Here is a 26045-nt window from a genome sequence, read left to right on the forward strand (position 1 = left end):
ATATATATATAAACACTGTAAGTATATACACATGTACAACTTACAATATTTGTACAGATGAAAGCTTAATTTAAACTTAGCATTATACATTTTCAAGGCTTATCCCTTATGTCACCAAATCTTTCGCGATTTCTAAACGGCAACAATTTTAGAGGAGGATTTAACATCTAGAGTAAATGTTCTTCTCATTTCAAGTTAAAACTTCACACCATAACAAATGACTGCACTCAAGAGTGTGTTTATGAGTTTTAACGCCCCTTTAAAGTCTTAATTAAATGTCTGCGTGGGAAAGGTTTTTCAATTGCCCACTCCCACAAGACTCTTGCTGCCTGTTCCTGCAGATGTGCCAACCCACCTGAGAGTCTGACCACTCCTGGATGTTTTTATTGAAAATCTCTCAGCCCTGTCTCAGAGGGAAAAATAACACACACTAGTCCTATGGCTTCTTTTAAAATGGTCCCATGGCATGAAAATTTCACTTTTTTTAACACTAATATGCATTCCCCATGGAATCTGGAAAAGTCACCTCCCCTTTCTCTGCTTTGCCCGCCCAGAGAATTTGGCCCACCCATGAGAACGAGACATCACGGCTTTCAAACGAGCAAAGTGGCAGTTGGTCAAGGCCACGCCCCCAGTCTCCACTTCTCCAGTGGCTATAATTGTGCACCAAGGCTGAATTTTGGGAAAGAGACTTCAGATATGGTATTAGGGGACCACAAAGGTCCATGCAAAAACATCCAAAGAGCACCATGTCATGGGACCTTTAAGTCATGTTTTAACAGTTTAAAAAGCCACCTTTAGAGAATAAGTAAGACTTGCTGTCATGCTTCAGTAGTTGTTGTGTTAATTATTTCAAATCATAATAATAATTATGTCCTAATGTCACTGATTGTTTATAGCCAATTCAAAATAATACTTTTATTTTTATAAAGCCTAATGGAAGTATATACTGCATTGATTAAAACATAAGATGATTAGAAGTCATTCTGTCACATTTTTCCATTTTACCAACTCCGATTTAGCAGTTTTGTGGTTGGCCTTTTTCCAGCGGAAGATTCGACTTGACATGGCAGGAAAAGCACAGGTGGAACTAATAACATTAATCAAGGCTCTGTCCCAGTACGCCAACAGTGAGCCAGCATGCACATTAACCGAAGATCCGGGACTAGGTCATTTAAATTGAATGCAGCCATTACTAATGTTATTAATTACACCTGTGTTTTTCCTGATATGATATGTCAAAAGGTCCGCAATGAAGAAGGCCTCTTGACAAAGCTTTCAGCTGGCCGCTTAGGACAGTTCCCATGCCTGGCGTCTAAATCCAGACTACTAATAGCCTGACTAATAATTCTGTGACATATATTGTATTAGCATATATGTTTGCTGACAAGAAACGTCAGAAGAGATATAATAAAAATGTGTATGCACCAATGTAGAAAAGGTTTTGCCTTTACAGTACTAAGTTTGACAAGTAAAGGCATTTTTTCTTTTCAAATATAAAATCACCATAATCTTTACTAACAAAATGTAAGGGATTTTTATCAAAATGTTGGTGTATGTTAATAAATAACGTTATCACATCATCATCAATCAATAGCATATTTTTCCTGCTATTCATCGGAGTTTGGGAAATTAGACACAGTTGCCAATGCCATCAGTTTCTTCTAATCTTTCGAGCCTTGTCCCCCCAATTGCACGTAAAACATAAATCTCATCTTTGTGTAGCTTGTCCAAGTGGGACTTGTGAAGCGTTTGTAGCTTGATTTTCATTTCAGGCAAGATTTAGTGATATCATACGTCTTTGACTGCTTGATTTCTGCAAGCTAAAATTTCTATTTACACAAGAAATGTTATATCCATGACATTCACTGTTTGCATTTTTGCTTCCCAAATAATGAATCCTGTTGATTCTCTCACGAGCTTCCTCCCCATTAGACCAAAATGTCAACTTTGTACATAATGTAATCTAATATGCATAAGCAGTTTGCCATCAAATTTGCTGAGCAAATGCTCCCAAGGGGATAAACCCTTTCCTTTAGCCCCACTCCAACTTATTGTTCATTCCCTGAGCAATAGTTAAAGAGCTAGGAGCTGCTCTGTAAAATGAGATTGCTCAAAATTTTCCACAATCTATTGCTACAGAATAAATGATGTCCAACAATTAATTGTACATATTTAGTGGTACATGCAATTCAGTTTGAACAGAAAAACCTTGGCAGTTTGTAAACGTTTATTTATTAGTTTATATAAAAATAGAAAATGTACCTATTTTACAATACTAGATTTTGAACCGAGCTATTATGTAAAATCCAGTTTACACTTTGCATCTTTTTTTATATTACAAACTAAAAAGTGTTTAAAGATTGTTTAAGCAAAAGGTATGAAATGTTTGGCAAAGCACTTTTAAAGCACTGACATAGCCACTTACATGTGTGTGAAAAGCTTGCTCAGTCCCCCTTTCTGAGCTCTCCATGGTGCTGAAAAGCTTCAGAATAGCTGAGACCAACGGTCATTATGTTTAACACATCCTGCCAAAACACTGAGATGGAGCACAACTGCTGCATGTCACCGTGGCCAATGGATTCCAGTCCTCAGATGAGCACCATAGACAGCATTGCATGGTCTAAATTTTAGAGCTAAGCCCTGATGAACATCATAATTGAACCGCACATATCAACACACACCACAAACTACCCAGAAGCACCCAGGAGGGTAATTCCTAATTGACAATAGTAGAGAAAAATGCCATTAAAATAATATAGTGAGTAGTAATGACCCATCAGTGCTTATCATACATGCGTATATCTGCCCACTATTCAGAATCAATTGTGTTCTCACATTTGCCACATTTCGAAGCTGAGTGTCAACAATGCTGCAATCTATTTTGAATTCAAATAATTACCATGGAGCCACATTTCTGTAACATGACCTCCGGTGAATTGATATCATATTAACACACTATTTCCAATTGAAGACAAGAATTGCAATGCAATTAAAGCTATGAAAAGAAAAAGGAGGAATGTGTTAATAGACAACATGTACACTTCCGAGCACTATGCAAGTCTATCAGACAAAACATGACCTAACATCTGGAACTGAAGCTATAACAAGCAGCTTTATAACAGACGCCAATTACACATGATAAAAAGTACATACTGAGTTCATACAAATATGCATATGTTTCATATTCTTTTTGTATAATGGGGCTCAACTATCTATGAGAATCACTCACATCACTCAAAGCATTAATCCATGATGTTTAAAATAGCTCCCATTCATGCTCTCAATACAGACAAGAAATAGCCAGAGCCCAAATGGTAACCCAAGGCAACTTCATAGTCTTCCAACTACTGACCATTTATAGCGCTGCCTAATCTCAACGGCATAAGCTTGCAGAAAGCAGCATGGTAGCTCTCTATACTATCATCTATCTTTAATAAGGCATTCAGCAATGAACTCATGCACTCATGTGCATCATCTGTACATGATGTCTACACATGCTGTCACTTGGGGCTCAACGCTATACACGTCATCTTACAAAGCTCATGTCACTCTGAAATTGGTCTTGTTTGCCTTGCTTGGTTCACGTCTAGAAACATTTTACAGCTTTCAGAGCAATGCCGGGCAGGAAGCAGAGTGAGACAGCACCTTCCGGGATTTCACTTTTGCAAGCATCAAACCAGGCTGTAATTGACAGCTGGACTATTCATTCTACACAACCACTCTTGAAAATGTCAGAAGAAGTCAAGAGGTAAAATCATTGTGTAGCAGGCCCTCTCATTTTGGCTGAACAGGGTTCAGCTTGTAGGCTGCCATTCACTGTTAGTCGCACTTGTATTTCCCCATTAAAAAAAAAAAAAAACGTTTTATTAGTGTCTAGTGCTCACTTAACTAATAGATACTGGGATGCTGCCAAATGGGGTGCAAGCTAAGCTTTGTAGCATAGTGGCTATGAAGGAACACTGCTGGTACACAGAGAGCCTGCTGTTAGCCTGCTAGGACAATGACAATTAGCATATTAGCCTAGCCCCCTTGGTGGTTAATTGAGACAGGTTGCTGAGGTTAGTGGTTGCGGTGTCGGTGCTGTATACTTTCCTATCGGTTTCTGAGATCTTATACACAGCATGCTCGTATGTTCACCTACAGGGCAGGCCTCACAGAGCCATTCATGTTGCCAAGAGAGAGAGCTGATCTCTAAATAGGAGGCAGAAACACTGCCTGCTGAGATCTTTGAAGGTCACTGCCGTGTCCTCTACACAATCCCTCTCTCTCTGTCTCCATCTTTCTCTCTCCTATGTGCATCAGTGCACACAGCTCAAAGCAACAATTATAATGTTAACCATGTTCTGATGTCCACATATCAGTGCTCCAATGGCTTCGCTGATTTCTGAGGGTGGGTGGTGGGCTAAGGGGAGTGAAGCAAAGATGAGGGAGAGAGTGGGAGATGGCTGGCTCTGCCTGATAATCCGCACCAGAAAAGACTAGTCCTAGGGCTGTGTATGTGCTGGCCTGTCTGGTTGGTTGCTGTGCTTCCATGCAGTGGAATGGAAGGATGGGACATTTCTTCTGTTTGACAAACCTTAAATTAAAATCTGGCTATTTGGCTTGATATGATTACAGAGTTTAATGTCTATAATGGTCAGAAAATCTCAGCAATAAGACTGTAGAAAAAACATTGCTTGTGTACGTAGACTCTGTACAATACTGTGAACAATGAATGACAAGAATGCTACTCACAACATTTTTCTCTGTCACTCTCACATACAAAAACACAAGCATTTGCAGATTTGAGAAACGCATGTGAGGATAAAAATTAAGCTGCAAAAGACAATGTAAGGCGCGCACACACACACACACACACACACACACACCTTGTAAGCAGTTTAAGGACAACAGCAGCTGAGGAAGAAAGCTGGTAAACTAGGAACCATAAACCATGATCCCGCTGGCTAGCGGGGCACTAGCTAGCTATCTCCATCCTGCAGGCTCCCTTGCCAGCATAGCCAAGCCAGTCTCAACCAGCAGATCTATATGCAAATGATTTTCCACTGCCAGTTTGACTCTGCAAGGATCAGGTGGCTGAGACCCTATCACACATTTCCAATGATGGGAATGCCAGTCCAGCACTCTTCCCCCATGTGGAGCCAGGTATACCGTTCCCTCTAACCTTTAACCCTTTGAATAGTTCCTGGGGCGTGGAAGTCCTTTTAATAGTCCGGTGACTGGCCAAAGAAGACATAACAGCATGACAGCAGGGGAGCACAGTTTGGGTACACATGGGGGTTGACCTCTGTGTTTGCCTCATGATATACATAGTCTGGCTAGATATATAGCCTCTCCTTGTCTGTGGATTACCATACATCAGCGTGGCACACTACAGTTGTCCCTAGGTGGCCATCGAATCAGGCCCAGAGAATTAGGGATTAGGGTCTTAAAAAAGGGAGGATCTCCACTAAAGAATAACTCATGAGTCACGCATTCCATATTAGAGTAAGAGAAAAGAAAGTTAATCAAAGTCATTTGTAAAATTTGTAAATTAATGTCATTAAAATTCTATCGACTGTGTGGCTGATTTCATCTGATTTGTGACATTTTTATCTGAAAACTTTGGATTTTAGACCGTTGTTAGGACAAAAATAGCCATTTAAAGATGTCACAAACTGTTTTCTCATTATATATAGACTAAATAGACAATGTAATTTAATCAACGAACTAATACAACTGAATACATCTTTAGATGCAGCCATTCTCCTGATAACAGGGGCTGGGGACAGGCATGCATGCTGTGGTGGAAACTGGTCACTCTTTGCCCTGGGACAGCTGTGAGGCATACTCACTCCTACCAAGTGTCAACAACACATGGCAAGACACATGCAAGTCAACCACTGGCCACAGCAACATAGTAGTCCTCCTACACACACATTCTTAAGATGACATGGAAAACTAAGCCTTATGTGCACAGAAAGACTTCATCAGGTTTTTTGTTTTTTCCAGTGGTCATTAGGTCTTTGCACTTTTTTATTTCTTCAATTAGCTCTGCATTTCAATAAGCTAGTGTGGGCCAAGCTGAGCCAAGTTAGGCTGAGTGAGGGCAGCAAGAGCGACAGCTGATGTCAGGGTGTGTGCTCTATGCTGCTCTGGCGAAATGCAGCTGGTCTGTTGCCAAGCCAAAAGAAGTACATAGGCTCACAACCTCTCTGCAGGCACCACCACAATACACAATCCATTCCACTTAAAAGGTAAGGGTGTAGCAGCATAACTCATTCACTCTGCCACAGATTTGGCTTTTCCTTGTCACATATTTGACACACGGAGGTGCAAACACTGAGGCGGGTTTTAAACTCAGGTTTGATGAATTGCTCTGCAGTGAAAGCAAAGCTGTTGTGCATTAAAAAAAATCAATAACAATCACCTATGATGGAAATGCTTTTATGATGGTTTAAAATTCACCAAGGCTGCCATATCTCATTAGATGGCTGATCATAAGATGGATTCATAACTTTTGGTTAAAAAAAAATCAGATTTACTTTTCCACCTTTAAACTTAATGCTATGAAGTGTTAGGTGATAATATGTTTGCTTCATCATGAACTGTAAAGATTGACAAGGGTCAGAGAAAATGGAGCTGATGTGGCCTCGCTGTGTCTCTTTATTAGTTGCATTATGGGAGCAGTATCTGGCCTTCACTTAGGAGAACCAAGGCAGAGCACATCAAACTCTCATTAGATAAGATGAAACTTTAATGATCCCATTTATTGCCATGGGCTGGTGAAGCAGCAAACAATCATGAGAAACAACATGAGTTAAATACAAATGATCTCAGAAAGGAGGGAAAATAGCAGTACAATATAAATATTTGTTAAAAAGAAATGTACAGGCCAAAATATGTGTCGTCAAAAAAATCTTTGGTTTAAAGGATTGAGAGTGTTTCCAGGCTTGCAGAGGAGAAAGCATCAATTGTACATTGTACCAGCGGTAAGGGAACTGTAGCTCCATCAACCCTCTCGCTGAGCTGTTAGACAGAAACAATTGTACAATCCTGACGGCTGTTGACTCTAAAGGGCACGTAAAACACTCCATTTTGCACCTTAGGGGGGTGAGGGGAAGGCTGTTGTACTAAGTTGAGCTAGGAGGTGTATTTACGTAGTCCTCATTTTATATATCTCCAGTGATAAAATGTGTAGTTTGCTGCTTGGATTGAAACACATGACAGTCCACTCTGACTTGGCATGTAAAAGGCCTAAGTATTATCAGTTCAGATCAGTTTGCAGCTGATGTGTGCAATAACCACTTCAATAATCCATCTCCCTCGCGTTACAACAGGTGTCTGTTATCACTCCGTCACAAGTGTCCTATCAGCTCTTCATCTTACTAATGCAGAGCTGCAGACTGTTCCCCCTTATCACCTCAAGATGAAGCTATCTTCCACACACCTCTCGTGTAAAGTAACACAAACTAGTGGTGACCCTCAGCTACATCATATTGACATAGAAATATCACTAAGTAAGCGAGCAAATCAGGGTAACCTGACAGTCACATCATTTTGCACATCGGTTGATAGTGCATAATATAAATTATTGTTAAAAGCATCAACTTACATTAACCTGCTGTCTAATTAACCAGCTCACAAAGTCCAAAATTATGGAAGCAATGAAGGACTATTTTCAGTGTTGCTTAATCTACTGGTTATCTTTTTGATTAATCCTTTCATTTATAAAATATTAGGAAAATGTGGAAAAAAAGTTTAAAATCACAATTTCTTAAATCCCAACATTAAATAACTTATTTTTCTGACCAGTAGTCCAAAACCCAAAGTAATAATTCTGTTTATGACCATACTTTTATGATCAACTTTTCCTTTGAGCTTTAATAAAAAATAGTTTTTAAATTAGACGTTGTCTATATGTCAAAATAACTAAAATTCCTTTCCATTAAAGTCTGTCCTCAAGATGAATTAGGAGATGTACAGTTTTTGTTATTTATACTTGTGTGTTTAGTTTGATAAGAGATTCAGGATGTCAGTCGTTAAAAATAATTCCCCAGCCCTACAAACAGACCATGTCAGGTATTTTTAATTTTTTTAATAAAGCCATGTTTTTCCAAAGCCATTCATGTTTGAATAGAGATTGGTGACACAAATGCAAAGCCTCTATACTCCTCCTTCCCACGCATCCCAAATAACAGAGGCATCATATAAGAACTCCTGGAGGTGGCATGACGCAGAGTAGATAACTAGACCGTTAGATAACCATACAGCAGTGAAGCAGCACAGCACAGAAAACAGCACAAAACTCTACAAATTCAGCAAGACTACATGACCATAGGTAAGGGAATATAGAGCAGGCTTACATGCTAACAAGCCTTACAACATGGCAGTGGTTTCCCCCACTTCAGAATCACTGAGTGGTTGTGCTTCCATTTCTGTATGTCTGTAAGATATAATGAAGCACATGCAGACAGCTTGAGAACTAGTGTTTGCAGAGGGAGGTACTATAATACATGTAGGTAATGTGGTTGGTACTATTGAAATACAAATGTGGTTGATACGCAGCTTAAAAATGACATGTGAGCACTCTGAAACACCCAGTAGATAAATGATGCCATAAATGTTGCCACTGTGTTAGAAAAATCAATAATGCCTTCTTCTTTTTTTTATGTTTCTTTTTTTAGTGCACCCAAGAGATGGCACCAGAACTATAAAACATAATTTTGTGGTCTGCCATACGATTGTCAATGTCTTGTTTTAAAAACGATGTAAAGAAAAAGGTGATTATACCCAGTTCCTTTCACTAACTGTTTTTTCAGTAATAAAATCAGTACAAGTCACCATCAGACTACTGTCTTTGTACAGTCTAGATTCCAAAGTCTTAAAAAGTTGCCCCCCACATTTTTCTTTGCTGCATCTATCTGTCTCATTCCTTCGTCCAGTATGACCAATGGCCTCTCCCTTACAATACTGACAGAGAAGAAGGCCAGTTAAAAGTATTAGGACACAGCTGTGTGTCAAAGGCAGAGCACAGGAGGACACAATGCAATGCAACACCCCCTCTCAAACCCTTCGTCACCCTCACACCCCATGTTTCCACTTCCTCCTGTGACTCTCTATGAGTTTCCACCTGTATTTCCTTGCCTCTGATTCCATGTTCCCAGTACTGCCAGAGAAAGCCCAACACCCCTCCACGCCAACTATGCATCCTGTTTCTGACACATGCCAACTTAGCCGGGCGCACTAGTCAGCTGAGCACAGATCCAGTTTCCCCTTCTTAATACTCCTAACAAGCCTTTTCCTTCTGGCTGCCAAGTGTCAAGCCTACCAAAGTCACCTAACGGGATAGCTCTGCCTTCCGCACACAGCAACACATGCTTCCATTTTTCACAATTTTTCCTCATTTATAAAGGGATGAGATGCAACCAAGATGGATACCTCATTATATTTGCATGGTTTACTTTCATCACTTTCCTAACAAGATGGTGTAAAGTAAGAAGGATGGCATATGGTTTGGTGCCATTTCTGATACTGGGATCCATGAGCAACACAAAATGACAGGAGGTAGACAGCCAAGTAAAAGCCTAAATAGCACACTGGGCGTAATTATCTTGCAGTGTAAATAAGAGGTGTAAATGGGACAATTTATATCAAAATAATACTTAATCTGAGTCCCAGAGACTTGGTTTTATTTTAGCTCAGCTATAATATAAATGTGTTTTTCAATATGCAGGAAAAAGCTGGAAAATTCAAAAGTAATGAAGAAAGCCTTAAAACAATAAGTGTTGTTCCAGCAATATCGTATATCTAAATCTACTTTGTAACACATTTTAATTAAACATATCTACTATGTTTTTTGTGCATATACATGAGTGTGAGGCTTTGAGATATTATTGAAATTAGTACCACAGTAATGGAATATCTCTTAGCTATTGCATACGTACAATGCATGCAAAATCACATTTAAATTAACTGTTCCACTGTTATATAAAAATCTTCACAAATGTAAAACAAAACCTTCACCAACTCATTTTAGTAAATATATAAATGCATAATAAACCAAACACACAGTTTTGTCATCTCACAACATTCAGCGATGCAAATCATTGAAGGCTATTTTCTGCTGTTATTGTCAGTTTATTAGAATGACTCTATGCCCCGTCTCCCGTCTCCCATCAATGCCAAACAGTAATGGGCAGAAAAGTGCAAGGGCCACCCGAAGGACATGGCAGAAGAGACACAGCTCATCCATTTGAATTGGACACAACCCAATCATATCAAGGACGAGGATACTCACCATAGCTCTCTCTTTCTTCTGTCCATCACTACATCCTCTTTTCTACTTAATTCTGGCACTTGCTGTTACCTGAATTTTTCTGCATAAAATTTCAAATTATTTTCTAATTTCAACCAGACAATAAAACACATTAGAGCCATTTGTTTTGCACACATCACCTTTTCACTGCCTCTCTCAGAGGCAGGGGACCACCTGCACTATACACAAGTGTGTGAGTCATGTATGAAGCAGGCTTTATTTAATAGACATGTGAAGTTGAGAGTACTTCGATGTACATTGAATCAAAATAGAATGAAGGAACTGCTCTCATCTCATTCTAACCATGTCTGCCATGCAACACCACCCCCCTTAATTCAAGAGTGGGAGTTGGTAAACACAGCCAACGGATAATAATCATATTCAAGGGACACATTCAAAAAGGTACTGCAATTGGTAGCCTATTGATATTTGTTTTGGTGGATGCAGATGATGAGGAAGCCCAGCTCAGTGGCATGCCACTTGCACAATGAAGGCTATGCTATTACAGAACAAGAAGTCAGGCCAGTGCCTCAGAAAAATATAATATGGCCATCAGGGGTTAGTATGAGGTGTTTAAAGAGATTTTACATCTACAAACTAGTTGTTGATACACTGGCAGCCATACCTTGTGTTTGACGTTGCAGTGGCAGCAAACAGTCCACATATATTTGAGGGTTCTCCACAGCAGGATGATGAAGAGACCCCCAAAAAACGTCACCATAGAGGAGGCGAGGAATGCCCACCACATGCGCTGTCCATTATTGTCGCAGGGCACCTCAGACGAGAACGGGATGACAACGTCTTCCATCTTGGATATTAAGATTGAAGAGTCCGGATTTATAATATTAATGATATTGCTTGTCCTCATAGAGCTATCGCTTCCATGGGGAACGGTGCCATCTGCCTCAGCTAGCATTTAGGAGCCTTGGAGAGCCTGTGCCAGCGTCCCCAGCCCCACTCACCAGCCATATTGCTTGGAAAAAAAATCCCCCCTCACTGTAGAATATGTTCACCCACCCGATGGAGTCTCTTTCTGTATTTTAGCAGCCTATGAATTGTTTATTCGTGACAGCGTGAGACACCGCACACGCGAATCGTACCAAAATAGCGGGTCGGTGGCCCTTGGAGAGAGGCATTTAAATCCGCAATATTTACTAATTGTCACTGCTTCTCAGTCTGAGAGGTTTTCTGGCTCTTTCACGCCAAAAGCCATGGTGAAGACGGCGTTGTTTGCAGCCGTCGAGGCTGCCAATGATATTTCGGGTAATGGTAAACACAACGACAGTGAAATTGCAGTCTGTTCTCGGCGAGGCGACCTCTCTAGTCGTCTTCCATTCAGGGATCCTGTCGATCAGCAGGTGGAGATTTCGATCGATCGTTCTCACTTTCTTTAGGCGTTAATCGACTGTGAACGGCTTGCAACAAAACGAAAAACAAAAAAGCGATGATTTGATTATACAATTTAATAGCGGTCTCCGAAGACTACATCATCTTGCGGGCGTTTACGTTGTCAATTCTGCGTAAAAAGGACTCGCGCTCGGGTGGATGTCCCTGTCTCCATTCGATCCCCTGCAGCCCTGGCACAGAGCGGCCAGCTGAGAGCGCCTGTCAGATCCGCTCCAGAGGAGAGTGGGGAGATTTACAGGTAGGAGGGCGGAGCGAAGCGCTAATAATAAAGATGGACAGAGGGCAGTAATACCGCGACGATGTTTATTCCAAGTGCCGGTCTGGGCTGCTTGGGTGTAAAAGAGGTAGGCTACAATTGCGTCTTTGCGTCTTTGGTGCGCGGCAATGACGCACGTCGCAACAACGAGGAGGCTTTGAAAAGCAAGCTATATCGATCAGTGATAAATGTAAGGATTACAGCTGACTATATAAACATCACAGGAAATGATGAGTCCCCATAGTAATTTTAGTGATGGCAGTGGATGAAAAACAACAATAAAGTGAGGTTACTCTCCATTGACAGCAACACTGTCAGTTGCTGTAGGGATATTATTGTACTGACTTTTCATTAAGGATAGTGCTCCCCTTTTTCAATAACTGAGTCTGTGGCTTGCCATCAATGGATGGTAGGCGTCCCTGTTTTCATTTTGTGAAATGCAATTAATAAAAGGCATTGCACGCGCGCGCGCCCACCCACCGACCGACCGACCGACCGACCGACCGACAGACAGACAGACAGACAGACAGACAGACAGACAGACAGACAGACAGACAGGGAGTGTTATGAATGTCCTTCCCGGTCAATTACTGTAATATGCTTACACTTTTAGCTCACGTATTAGGTCAAAAACAGGTGTGGATTGGTGATGACGGAGAGGCATGACTAGCAGTAGTTTATGGTTGCATATGGATGCCCCTCAAGTGGCCAGCCAGACCAAAAGATATGGGGAAACAGCTGGCTCGGGGCCCCTTATAACCACTGATATATAACCAACAAATAAATGTCCAATGAAGTATTGACACTTGAATGAAGTATTGACACTTGATCTCAAGCACAGATCAATTGAAAAGTAAACATGCCTGTGTAAGGTGTGGTGAAGACATGTGATATATGTTCTGTAATGGTAATTTATTGTCTGGGAAATATTAGTGGTTCTACAGGAATAGCTGCTGTAACAGAATCCTTTAACCTGGCAAGGGGGTGAGCTGAAGACCAAACTTGGATGCAATGTTTTTAAATGATCTTTTTTCCCTAATTTCCTCCACATCATTTATGTCAAGTTTCCTTCAAAATGACCCTGAAGGAAACATTTAACATACAACTATATTGCTATATACACTGTAGCGCTTGATTTGTGGCTTGTGGTACTTCTGAACAGCATCTGATCAGCAGCCGGATAACTATCAGAATGGGCCTTGAAGAGCAGCTATGAACTTGTCCTCCTGCTGGTAAAATGATGAACTGTCACATCAAAGGCAAATGACACTGCTCTACAGCAGCCTAATAGGAGAAACCGCCGCCATTTTTACATTTTCAAACACTGCAACATTGTGTGTGTGTGAGTGTGAGTGTGAGTGTGTGTGTGTGTGATGCCTTTTATTAATTGCATTTCACAAAATGAAAACAAGGACGCCTACCATCCATTGTTGACAAGCCAAACACTCAGTTATTGAAAAAGGGGAGCACTATCCCTAATGAAAAGTCAGTACGATAATATCCCTACAGCAACTGACAGTGATGTTGTCAATGAAAAGTAACCTCACTTTCCAATGCCATCACTAAAATTAATATGGGGACTCATTTTTTCCTTTGATGTTTATATAATCAGCTATAATCCAAAAATGTATCACTGATCGATATTTTTGCGTGCACCAAAGATGCCAAGACGTAATTGCAACCTACCTCTTTTTATACAAGTACAAACATGTGGGGTGTAAATCACACGTATGTCCAAAAGGCCTTCTCTTGAGAGCATTTGCATTTATTTATGTTGGTGATTCACACAGAATAGACTAATATATTTCTGCACATAATTCATGATGCATATTCAGAGAAAAAAACTCCAGACATACTCTGTTTACAAAGCCAAGTGAGATCCAAATTCCAAAGCAACAATACGCCCCCAAAGAGGTCACAGAAAGTGAGAGCATCAGCACTACATGCTTCTTACGTTATGTGTCATTATAAATCTTGTTGGCATGTATTGCCTGCCACAGAAAGGACTTCATCCCCCATGAAAGGCCAGCTGTTTGGCAGGTGGTTCCTATGGGTGAACAGAACTTTAACCAGAGGGTCTCAGTGCTGACAGATGAGGAGATTAACACAAGAGCAGTCAGGTGGTAATCCCACAGGACATTTGGAGATGCTAGACTTAACATACCTAAGAACCAGCAGGCCGAACCGGATAAATTCATCGCAAGGCCATTGCTTGCCAGCGTGGACTACAAAGATCCTTCGCTGTCATACGTGAGACTTCTCAAGTTCAGATGAGCTGTCAGCAGCTGTCTTGAAACAGACACCTCAGCAGGAGGGCTGGAGACCCTAACCTTTTCTAAAACAGGCAATAGGAGACTTGGAGGACATTAAGGATTGGAGCATGACATAGCAGACCTGCGCCTAAAGTCTATCAGTGTAACGGAATTAGTGACCAAAATGAGTAACATTCTCTAGAGAGCATTAGGTGAGATCACATTGGCTTTTTCATCAATGTGCAACTATGAGGCCTGAGTTGCAGGCAGTTTGAGACATTGGTGGATGTTTTGCTGGGCACTGGATGCTCTCTTGCCCCAATGAATGTGACAGGGAGCTAAAGGGAAGTCATCCACTGTGACATCATTGGCTTGAGGACCATGTGACCCTGGATGCAGCATTCGGGGGGAAAAACCTCAAGCTAAAGGCGTCTAATCAACCAGCAAGATGTGGTGTACCTACAGGCTGTCCAGCTGCATGGAAAACCACTCTCCTAGAATGCTGCAGAAATGTAAGTTATTCTTGGAGTGTAGACCGAATATATGTTTATCATGTTCCTAAGCCTGAGCACACATTCATCAGACTTCTAGACTTAAAAGTTTGGAGTAAGAAAGCTATTTGCTTAGAATGTAAAAAAAAATAAAAACATCACATTTATCTTACAGCTTATGTTTAACTACATGACTAACACACACTTTCTGAGCGGTGTGTGTTTTTCTGCCAAAACATGATGAAAAAAAGTTCTTTGTTAGTGTGAATTTATTTATATTTCCAATAGGAATGGACATGTGAAATTAGCAGCAATCTAATCTAAAAATAGTTATTAAATAGTAGAAAATTAATCAAAATTGAAACAAAAAGAAAACTGAACTGGAGCAAGAAATAAATTCTGCTGTTGAAATGCCTGTTTTATTGGTGTGGTATACATCGCTAATAAAAAGGTGAAAAAGAAACAGGCCAACACGTATAAATCAAATAAGGCTTAAACTGCTGAATTACACATATTGCTTTAACAAAACTATTCATCAATGATATTTTGTACAATCTCACTCCAGAGCGTCTCTCAAAAGATCACCCATCTCTGTACTGCAGACACCGTAAACCAGCTTAAGAGCTTTTGATTTCAACAAGATTATATAAAGTCACTGAAGTGACTCATACATACAGTATGCCTGCATTATATTTCCAAGATAATTACCAAAATCCTTTTTGGGCATGTTGGACTCAATCTTCAAGTGTAAAGACTGCACCATCAAATTGCAAAACATGATGTATGATTGGAGTGCTGCTGAAGCACAAATAAAACCACAGTGTCTTTAAAAGCGTATACAAACCCAAGAGTGCAGCTGCTTCTTTAATGCAAAAGCAAGGCCACATCTTTATCGCTCTGTGACATCCTGGGAGATATTGTCTCGGTACCTTATCTCGACTCAGAAAATGATGGCAATTTCTTCTGCCCCTTTTTCATTTGCTGCTGTTTTAAGCTAAATGGATTCACGGTCATCTGTACACATCTCTGAAGGACACTGTCACATTTCAGCGAGACAGTTACAGAACATTGGCTCTGCTTCTATTCTTTTCTTTAAAACATAGCCTCATAAAAGGAGACAGAGCAGCATGTTGAGAATTACCCAACTTTTAAATCTTTTTGGTAAACCTTAATACAGTACTTACCCCGCAAGTAGGCCTACACAGTAGGCCATAAAATACAGTTTAAGTAACTTCTCCTTTCCTCTAAAATATCATTGTTATTCCCTTGTTTCGTAGTACCTTAATTTAAATACCAGTAAGGAATCATTAAGTATTTTATATGTGCTGAAGATTACAACAATATTACACTGTAAATTAATCTGAATTACACAGAAGATGTTGGGGAAACAACATTGTATGAACAATCCAAGACAGAGTGGTTAAGAAACAGTGTGTGAGAGGAGAAAACTTAATTTTTCTTTTTCAGTATTAGACTACCAAAAACTCACAGACGGAGTATGTATTGTGATACAGAAAATGAGTTTTATTCTCATGTTAATGTCTCAACATACAAATCACATTCTTTTTAATAAAAGAAAAGTTCAATCAGTACCTGGCATCTAGACTCTTTCTAAAAAGACAACCATTTCACGTTGTATCCCGCTCTCTCTCTCTCTCTCTCTCTCTCTCTAACATATGCCATCTACTCAGAAAAATAGTAACATTACAGTTTGCTTCTGCTTACTCATTTAGCCCGATAGTCAAACTTGTGGACCAATTTTTCTTTGAAAACTGTGCAAGAATAGATCCCTTTTTAATAATTCAAATAAGAAGTGATCCTTTTTTCTAATTAAGAAAAAAAGGCCATCAATGAAATGTTAGGAACTGATGTGATAGATAAAAACATGAATTAGTTACAGTAGAAATTATAGTACCTATTTGTAGTCTACTGCAAACCTAGGAACAGTTACATGTTTAAGGTTAACAGATAAACAAGTGCAAAACAGAAATAAAAGGATAAAGTTGCCTTAGTGGATTTTGGCACAATAAGATACAGGATATGGTTTTGAGGAAGAGCAGAATATTTTTGTCAATATGTCTTGCCTCCTGAATAAAAAATACAATTAAATAACAATGAAAATTCACTTACATTTAAACAGATCAGAGGAAAATCCTTTATGATTTTACCCTGCAAATTTTGCTTCATAGTGTATCTTTTAATGAGTACATTGATAAGTGACTGACAACCAACCACATAAAACAAAAATAAATTCTTAAAAAAACAAAAAAAAAACATGCTAATACCTGCTAAGACATGACTTGATTGCCAGACATTCCTAGGCCTATGACCTAGTAAAAATACATGTAATATATATTTATATATGGGTTTCTTTTTTCAGATGTATCTGCATACTGTATATGTTATACTCTATATTGTTGTTAAATATATGTTAAAGAGATAGAATGATAGTTACACAGTGGTCTGTCTAGCCCTGGAGTGCATTCTGAGGAGTTAACCCGTTGGCCGCCACTTTGGCCTACCCTCAAAACCTCACCATTGTCATACGGTCTACACAGTACTGGTCTCAAATCAGCCTCTAACTCATTTAGTCCATGAAGGGTGAAAGGATGCATATGATCTTGGAAGAGAAACTCTCAAAAATCCTCCTGAATGTTCTGGCTACGTGACCAGAGGCTGGTTTGAGATCAGGCATCTTCTCCAAAGGCACTTCCATAAACTGTCCACACACCCAGCTACTTTAGAAACACAATGCATAGAGCAAACATCGATGTGTTTTGAGTTTTTATGGCCGTCACTGCTGGCAGACAGGTTCAGTAGGACCACAGCTACATACTTCAAGAGGTTTGATGCTTTTGGACTTCTGTGATGAAACACCACAAGGAATGTGACGGCTGATTCTGGCATTCCATTTCTATAGCATCGTATCCATGCTAGCAAACAACCATTATCAGTAAAACTGAACAACAGTGTCAATGTTTTTTGCGCTCTCTCACACACTTACGCACAAACACAGTAGTTGTCAGTCGTCGTCAAATGGGTGCATAATTGTAGGGAAACCACAAATGTCATTTGGTACATGGGAGGGTCAGGGGGTGGCTGAACTTCATTAGTGTTGAGGTTTGTGTACACAATGGGTGGGGGACACACACGCATTCGAGCAAATATTGAACACCAATAGTCAAACTCGTCTTTTGACTGTAAACGGACGCTTACAATGCAGCATTACACATACACCACCAGAAACCCTTAGGGAAGACTGACTGAACTTTGAACTACGAGATCCAGTGCTACTAACCTGCTCCGGAGCACATCAGAAATAACAAAATATTAATAATTTACATGACTAGCTTACCGTAGTGCACCTATTGGTATAGTGTGAAAGGGTTAGTTAGTGTTTGGGGAATGGGGATGAAAGCCGCAGCTCGCTGTAGTGGCAGCCGGTCTCCTCTAGGGGCAGCCAAGTGGAGTCCACAGGACTTTACTTTGTTCTTGATCAACTATAGTCATGATCTGAGTGCAAATGTAAGGAAGGGTGCCACCTTGGACAATACCTGAAATTAGAGGGAACATTTGTTACAGTGCAAAGAAAGTACTGAGTGACACACAGTGGGCATATTATCTGCAGTCTATGTTGTTATTTTTAGATGTTTCAATTGCATACAAACCTGTGAAAAATTTGCTGTACTCTTGCTCTATCTTCTGTGCACTTTCAAATTGCTCCTTGGAATGTTTTTGAGAGACTTTATCCCGCAGATAAACCGGATCTTTTTGCTCCCTGTGACAAAAAAAAGTCAAAACACATGAGGTGTGAATCCAACACCAGTGACCACTTATCTTCCCTACATTTTGATTGTGTCTAATTAAGCTTTCCATCATTCAGAGCATCCAATACTGATAAAAGTGTATGCTCAAATTTAGAATTCACCTGTTACTTATTTTGCCAGTGAGGGTCTTGGGAGAGAAATCTTTTCTGAAAATCAGTCACAAATTAGGCAAACTATGTCTATTGTTTATCAGAAGTACTTATTTAAATATGTGACAATAATGTCTGATAAATCCTGATAAAAATAGTTATTACACACAACAAATCCAAAGTAAAGAAGGGATACAGCACTTGCAATGAGAGGCTTTAATTTGAAAAAGAAAGAACAGGCATGTTTCACCAGCTGTTTGGGATTATGCAAGAGTTTATGTGCTTTGACAGACCCGCCAAAGAGTTCATGATAGGATGTATACACACACAGACATACAGACACACACGGAATGTCACTGTACCGGGACAGTGTGTGTGGTTCTAAGAAATGCTACTTACTTTATCTGCTTTGCGTTTTTGTAGCGGACGAAGACGACGATTGGATAAATGTGAACGCTGTGGAGCCTTTCAATGGCATGCGGGGCAATGTCAAGCAAACAGTGACAGCCCTGTAGCCAAAAAAAGAACAAGAAAACAGAGCACACTAATTCAACACAGTGTTTCAAAAGGCTTGACAATTGACACTTGCTGTTACGAGTAGTAATCTTTCTTTTCAGTCATCAATATCTAAAAAGGCGCTGCAATAGTGATAGCTTATCTTGAGTAGAGATTTAAAGACAAATTCAAGCCACTTTCTTTCCTGATAAAATCTGATAAGAAAGAAAAGCACCAGCTAATACCTTATCTGTTATTTCCTTTATAGAAGCAACAGTGGTCACGTCAAAATGGCCACTCCTGCGCTTGTAGTCGATGAAGAGGCAGTCTTTCACGCCCCGCTCGATGGCTTGCTGGGATGCCTTCATCACCTCTGCAGACGTGACAGAAAGAGGGTAAGAGTAAAGAAAGAAACGAAAAAGAAAGTCTTATTTAAGATGCAAAAATATCCAACGGCTGTTACGATTGTAGATGCACAATTTATGCCCATAATTTGTAGGACTGCCAACCATCTGGATCAGGTGATCTCACCCAGTAAACATCTGCAGAACTTCCCAGGAGACTCTTTGACCAGCATCTCCTTGACAGCATCCGTGAGTGGCCCAAGGATAAGTACCGGTCGGGGAGAGGTGCACTCCACCTTCTGGACCCGCTGATATGCCAAGCTCACACAGTCTGACACAAAGAACACGCAAACAACGTCAATCAAATATCCTTTTCAACAAATTGCACGGTGCCATTTTGATGCTTCCTGATATTTCTATCCAAAACATCTAAACGTTTCTTCTCACCATCAAGAAAGGGGATGGAGTCTGTGCTGATGGCATCCAGAGCCACCATCTCTTTGCTATCTTTGGAGCTGCTGCGTTTGTGTTTCTGTTTTCTCCTGAAGAATGATCTGCGGGCCGCTGCAGAGAGTGTCTTACTGGAGTCTTCCTTCATTTCTGTCACACTGTGTCTGCGGTAAAACTCTTGGTCCATCCTAACACACACACACACACACACACACACACACACACACACACACACACACACACACACACACACACACACACACACACACACACACAGTTAAGCCTAGTGAGATTTTAAAAACATTTCATACATGTCAGGAGGCAATGTGTTGCACTAAGGTCAGAGCAAATGTTAGACTTGATGTTCTTACAGTCAAGGTTGGTTGGGGAAAAAAAAAAATCTCTTTAAGCTTTATTGACTGTTTGGCAACATCAATACATGTCCGCAGAGACACACGATAAGAGGACAACATGGTCTTGCAGTCAGTGCAAAAGGACAGTCCAACACACATGGCAGAGAAGTGACATTATAATTTCTACATTGAAGCAGGGTTGCACAGATCGTTGTCACAGCTGTTCCTAACTGTCCTCTAGCTCAAAAAATGTATGTGTGTGTGTACATTGGCATTGCGTTCCCAACCCACATGTACTTGCTGGGGATCTGCCCCCTCTGGATCTGCTGTGCATTCTCATCTAGCTGCCAGGCCATCCATGTCCCGAAGCTGCCCTTTGGTAAAGACTCATCCACGTACAGGATGTCATCTTTCTTAAAACTGAGGTCCCCCTCAGCCTCCCCCACCCGGTCGTAAAGTGCTCTGGTAAGAGGGAGAGACAAAGATAGATGAGTTATGAAAAGTAAAGCAGAACGAGGGAGTGGAGGAGCATAAAGTTAATGAAGTGAGAGAGCGGTTGAGGTATTAGACAAGAAAGGTGTAAAGAGAACACGATTAGGAATAGAGATAGGAGGGTAAGAAAAGTGTAGACAATGTTTATTAATTGACAGTATAGGCCTTGCTTGCCTCTTGTTGCCTCTCGAGTCATTCCAGAGCAGCACATCTGCGACTGCCAGGCAGGCTGAGTGTATTTACTGCGGATGACACAAGCCCACTTGCCTATATGACAAGTGACTGTGGCAGCTGTGGCAACACGCCCCAACAGACTCCCAACAATAAAATGTGACTAGCTTAATTTTCCACTCATATACAGTGTATTTCTAATGCTCTGGAAAACACTGAGCACTAAAATGGATGAGGTGTTGGGTCTGTTGCATAGTGAGAAGAGATATTTAAATTTGTTGGTTGATTAGCAGAACTGTAGTCACACTGTGGATCTGGGACACAATTGGTTAGATGAGAAAGATTTCAGCTTGTCCAAGGGTCGCTGCAGTGGTGGTTCTATACATAGCAGCATGGACAGTGTATAGTAGTGTGGTCCTTTTACAGTGCTGTTACTCAAATGCCCAACAATGAGTAATGTGTATATATGCATGTACCTAATATAAAAGCCATCTCCTGGAACATCTTTGAGTCTGCTGAAGTCATCTGGCCGATGCTGCACCTTGAATGCGACCGTCTCTGCAGGCTTCAGCATCTCGACGTACACCTCTTCTGCCGTCTTATTCTTCATATTCACCGAGTTGTACTGAAAGACAAGAAGAAATGAGAATGAGAACTTCACATCATGAAAAACAAAGAAACTCAGGAGCAGCTGAGAAATTTGGTCAAGTAGTAAACAGCTACATTTCCTCCAAGCTTACAGCTGTAATATATTGTTGCAATATTGATTTGTGCCATGTATGGGGGGGAAGAAAACAAACAAGATGGGAGATTTGTGAACAGACTGATGCTGTGCAGCCTGATGACAAAGCTGCATGGCAATTCAGACAGCAGGCCCTTTGTGACAGAGAGCTAAGTGGGAGTATGCCACGAATTGTCTGTTAGGAGTTTGCAGTGATTGCCAGTGTGAAGTGAGAGAGGACACAGACGAGGAGAAGATCAATGAGGAACAATGACGGGCAGGAAAATAATAAATCCAGTGTCTTCTGGCAGCACTTGAGTCTAAAGTCAGAAAAGCACACAAAGCTTACACCTACAAGTTTTCAGTATCTCACAAAAATCCACATCTTTTCCATTATGAAATCTATTAAAACTCCCACTTAAAAAGATCTCTCTCTAGTCACATATCTGACTGAATAAAAATACTTTATGTATTCAAGTACAGTACAGGCCAAAAGTTTAGTTATACCTTCTCATTCAATGCGTTTCCTTTATTTTCATGACTATTTACATCGTAGATTCTCACTGAAGGCATCAAAACTATGAATGAACACATATGGAATTATGTTACTTAACAAAAAAGTGTGAAATAACTCTTAAATAGAGCTTATATTTTAGATTCCTCAAAGTAGCCACTCTTTGCTTTTTTGCCCTTCAAACCCTTGGTGTTGTCTTGATGAGCTTCATGGGGTACTCACCTGAAATGGTTTTCACTTCACAGGTGTGTCTTGTCAGGGTTAATTAGTGGAATTTCTTGCCTTATTAATGGGGCTGGGACCATCAGTTGTGTGGAGCTCAGGTTGATACACAGCTGAAAGCCCTATTGGACAACTGTTAGAATTCATATTATGGCAAGAACCAATCAGCTAAGTAAAGAGAAACGAGTGGCCATCATTACTTTAAGAAATTAAGGTCAGTCGGTCTGGAAAATTGCGAAAACTTTGAAAGTGTCCCCAAGTGCAGTCACAAAAACCATCAAGCGCTACAACAAAACTGGCTCACATGAGGACCGCCCCAGGAAAGGAAGACCAAAAGTCGCCTCTGCTGCTGAGGATAAGTTCATCTGAGTCCCCAGCCTCAGAAATTGCAAGTTAACAGCAGCTCAGATTAGAGACCAGATGAATACCACACAGAGTTCTGAGAGCAGAAACACCTCTAGAACAACTGTTTAGGAGACTGGGCGAATCAGGCCATCATGGTCAAATAGCAGCTAGAATACCACTGCTAAGGAGAGGCAACAAGCAGAAGAGATTTGTGTGGGCCAAGAAACACAAGGAATGGACATTATCTGTGCTTTGGTCTGATGAGCCCATGTTTTCAGTTATTTCACACTTTTTCAAATTCCACTAATTAACCCTGACAAGGCACACCTGTGAAGTGAAAACCATTTCAGGTGACTACCTCATGAGGCTCATTAAGAGAACACCAAGGCTTTGCAGCGCTATCAAAAAAGCAAAGGGTGGCTACTTTGAGGAATCTAAAATATAAGACCTATTTAAGAGTTATTTCACACTTTTTTGTTAAATACATAATTCCGTTTGTGTTCACTCATAGTTGTGATGCCTTCAGTGTGAATCTACAATGTAAATAGTCATAAAAATAAAAAACGCATTGAACGATAAGGTGTAACAAAATGTTTGGCTTGTACTGTATTTTTTTAATATGACAATCAAAAAGCCCCATGAATCCTCATTTTTTACACAGTATATCGGTCAGTTTCTCAGGCATTTGAATAAAAGACAAGAGTCCACACCTCCAGAATGATGTCCCCAGGAAGTAGCCCATCAGGGCCTCTGGCAGGACTGTCTTCATCCAGGCTCTCTATGTAAACGCCCCGTACGTTCCCGCCGCAGAGTGTCACTCCCACCTCCACCCCAGGCCTGCGCACCGTCACAAGTCTCGGCTCATCCACCTTCTTGCTGCCCTCAGATGGCATTCTACAGGACAACAAGTGGTCAGTTAGAGAACTGACGAGTCTAATGGTGGAGCATGGAGCAAGCCTTTCTCTCACACCCAGCTTATTATTGTGGTGGGGTTGCTTTTACCTTTTGTTAATGTTTGTGTTGAGGTTTACCTGATGAAATTATTGGGACTGGTAGTGGGTGTGGTCTGTTTGGAGGATGGAGTGAGCGTGCCCTCGTCCTGTTCGCTGAGTGTATCAATGTTGGAGTGATTGTCGGGGGTGGCAGCTCCACTCCCCTGGGGAGTTGAGTGAGTACTGACTGGCTCCAAGCGAGAGCTGCACCGGTAGGAAAAAAAAAAGGGAAAGAGGAATTAAAAACAGCATCTCCATTACATACTTTGTCCACCAGAGAGCAACTTTATCTTTCCGCTGTAAAATGTGGACATAATAATGCCTACATATTTGGTCACAAGAAAAACATCACACACATTAAAATTTCATTAAAAGGATCTTTATTTCTCAGTATATATTGTGTGTCTGAATTAAAAGAAAAAATATCAGTCATTATCAGCTGACATTTTGTTACTCTCAAATATTGCTATCACTATTACAATCGTGCGTAATGTGAATATATAAAGATAAACAGCAATAGCTATAGACATCTTTATACTAGGGCACACAGATGAACAACTGCTGTTTCAGAGATTGTTCATTCAGCTAAGACAGATTAATGCAATGAAAATGTGGCATCTGCCATCTCTCTGCTAAAAAACAACAACCACCACCTATAAATGCATTTGAAGAGCACCTGGCCATATAAAACAATATACAAATGTCATTTTTAAACTGAAACACTTACTGGAACTAATTTAGGAATAAGCTGAGCAGCAAACCTGGGGCTAACCCTACACTGAACATTTAAAGACATTTCAAAAAGAAGCATGTTACCTGGAGCGAGAGTGGATGCCCAGCTGGTACATGTGTGGGTTGTACTGGGCCATTATGGTGATGGTGTCACACTGCTGGCCGATAATGAGTCGAGCTTGCTGCTCCGTGGCGTTCCGCAGGTTGATGCCGTTATACTAATGAAGGAAGAACAGTGTGATTAGTGAGAGTTGCAGTAGTGGTGGATTTACTCAAAAAACAGAGATATTAACACGGTATGTGCCCAGTCTATTAAGACGACTCATGTATTGTTCTGCTTTTTGACAGGCATCTGACAATGCATTCTTTTTTGATGCTGCTTGAAGCTGCAAACTTTCCAACATACAGTAGGTTGGTTATACCTCCAGTAATTGGTCTCCATACTCCAGTCCTGCCTGGTGGGCGATGCTACCTCCAGTAACTTTAGAGACAAAGATCCCTCCATTCTCCCCACCAACGATGGAAATGCCAAGAGGCTCAGCGCCTTTGTGCACAATTACATTGCGGGGTTCCTCCAAGTATGGCCTGGTGGGAAAGAGGTTTTTGTATAAATGAATAGCATCCCAGAAAAGCAGTTACAGTGTACCACGCGGGAGCAAGTTGAAAGGGGTTAAGGTGATGTCACAGTTGGATTGACCAACTTATTTACAGCTCTGGAGAGATGCTTGCTACCTAGGCTTTTGCTCTACAAAATCAAATCTGGTCCAAATTATAAACACTATCAATAAAAATACTGATTTGAGTTTAAAGAATGTTTGAGCCTGAGCTTTCATTTCCCTCCAGTACGGTAAATTGATCTCTCCAGTGCCACTTTACACCTGGCTTACAGAAGAACCTGAACAGGTTTAGAGTACAAAGACACTGTGTGCAACATCATAAAACCACAAGCAAGTGAAATCCCTTCGCATGGAGGAGATTTGCATGAACTGTGCGTCTTCATAACATGTTGGCATTGAACATGACATACGATTCCGTGAAGGCAGATAGGAGGAATGGATTTGCAGCCAGGGACAGAGGTCAACAGAGTTGTGGTGTACAAACAAGACCATTACCCAGAAGCTTGAGGCTGAATTATAGTATAATTGCATGACATATATACTGTGAACTGAAAGGTGACTTGGCTTAAAGCCAAAATACAAACATGCACGTTGACCATGTTGTCATCATGGGGCATGGACACGGCATGCAATATCTGAGACTCAAGTGAGTTTTCTGACATGGAGAGAGACAAGTGCAGACATATAAACAGAACACTGAACCTTTGAAGTTTAGCAAGTGTAGCTAACCAGGTCTATTTTTTTGGTTTCCTAAGGCACTGATATTGTGGCATGCAAAGTATTATCAATCAGAAAATTAAACCGCGTTTTGTGGAGGGTGAAAAACATCTCGATTCCTCCTCCTTTTGCATTCCATACAGTGCATGTATACTGCACGAGAAAGTTCTGCTACTCTATATAATCTACCCAACTACACTGAAGCATGTGAACGATGTGAGCTTGGGGGAAGGGTTGTTTGTAGCACTTTGAGGAAGA

At 40.7% G+C, this 26045-nt stretch overlaps 2 protein-coding genes across 28 annotated transcripts in view; both read right to left on the bottom strand.

The window, feature by feature from the left end:
- Positions 1–12044, bottom strand: part of kcnma1a (potassium large conductance calcium-activated channel, subfamily M, alpha member 1a) — a 136548-nt gene extending 124504 nt beyond the window's left edge. For 18 of the 27 annotated variants that reach the window (XM_032542085.1, XM_032542080.1, XM_032542074.1 and 15 more), the window contains exon 1: positions 10926–11216. In XM_032542085.1, the coding sequence (XP_032397976.1) occupies positions 10926–11216 (291 nt within the window). Of the gene's footprint in view, positions 1–10925 lie in introns of all 27 variants that reach the window. The other 9 variants (XM_032542062.1, XM_032542089.1, XM_032542088.1 and 6 more) reach the window with 3 other exon arrangements.
- Positions 12045–16139: 4095 nt separating this feature from the next.
- The window catches only part of dlg5a (discs, large homolog 5a (Drosophila)), a 35560-nt gene continuing 25654 nt past the window's right edge, over positions 16140–26045 (bottom strand). The window contains 13 exon segments of the mRNA XM_032540808.1: positions 16140–18260; positions 18375–18484; positions 18635–18679; positions 19022–19131; positions 19363–19490; positions 19649–19792; positions 19909–20099; positions 20556–20726; positions 21404–21552; positions 23440–23623; positions 23761–23925; positions 24538–24671; positions 24876–25038. Coding sequence (XP_032396699.1) covers positions 18157–18260; positions 18375–18484; positions 18635–18679; positions 19022–19131; positions 19363–19490; positions 19649–19792; positions 19909–20099; positions 20556–20726; positions 21404–21552; positions 23440–23623; positions 23761–23925; positions 24538–24671; positions 24876–25038 — 1798 coding nt within the window. The 3' untranslated portion in view covers positions 16140–18156.

This window comes from Etheostoma spectabile, chromosome 17 (assembly GCF_008692095.1).
Source record: "Etheostoma spectabile isolate EspeVRDwgs_2016 chromosome 17, UIUC_Espe_1.0, whole genome shotgun sequence".
NCBI classification, from domain to species: Eukaryota; Metazoa; Chordata; class Actinopteri; order Perciformes; family Percidae; genus Etheostoma; species Etheostoma spectabile.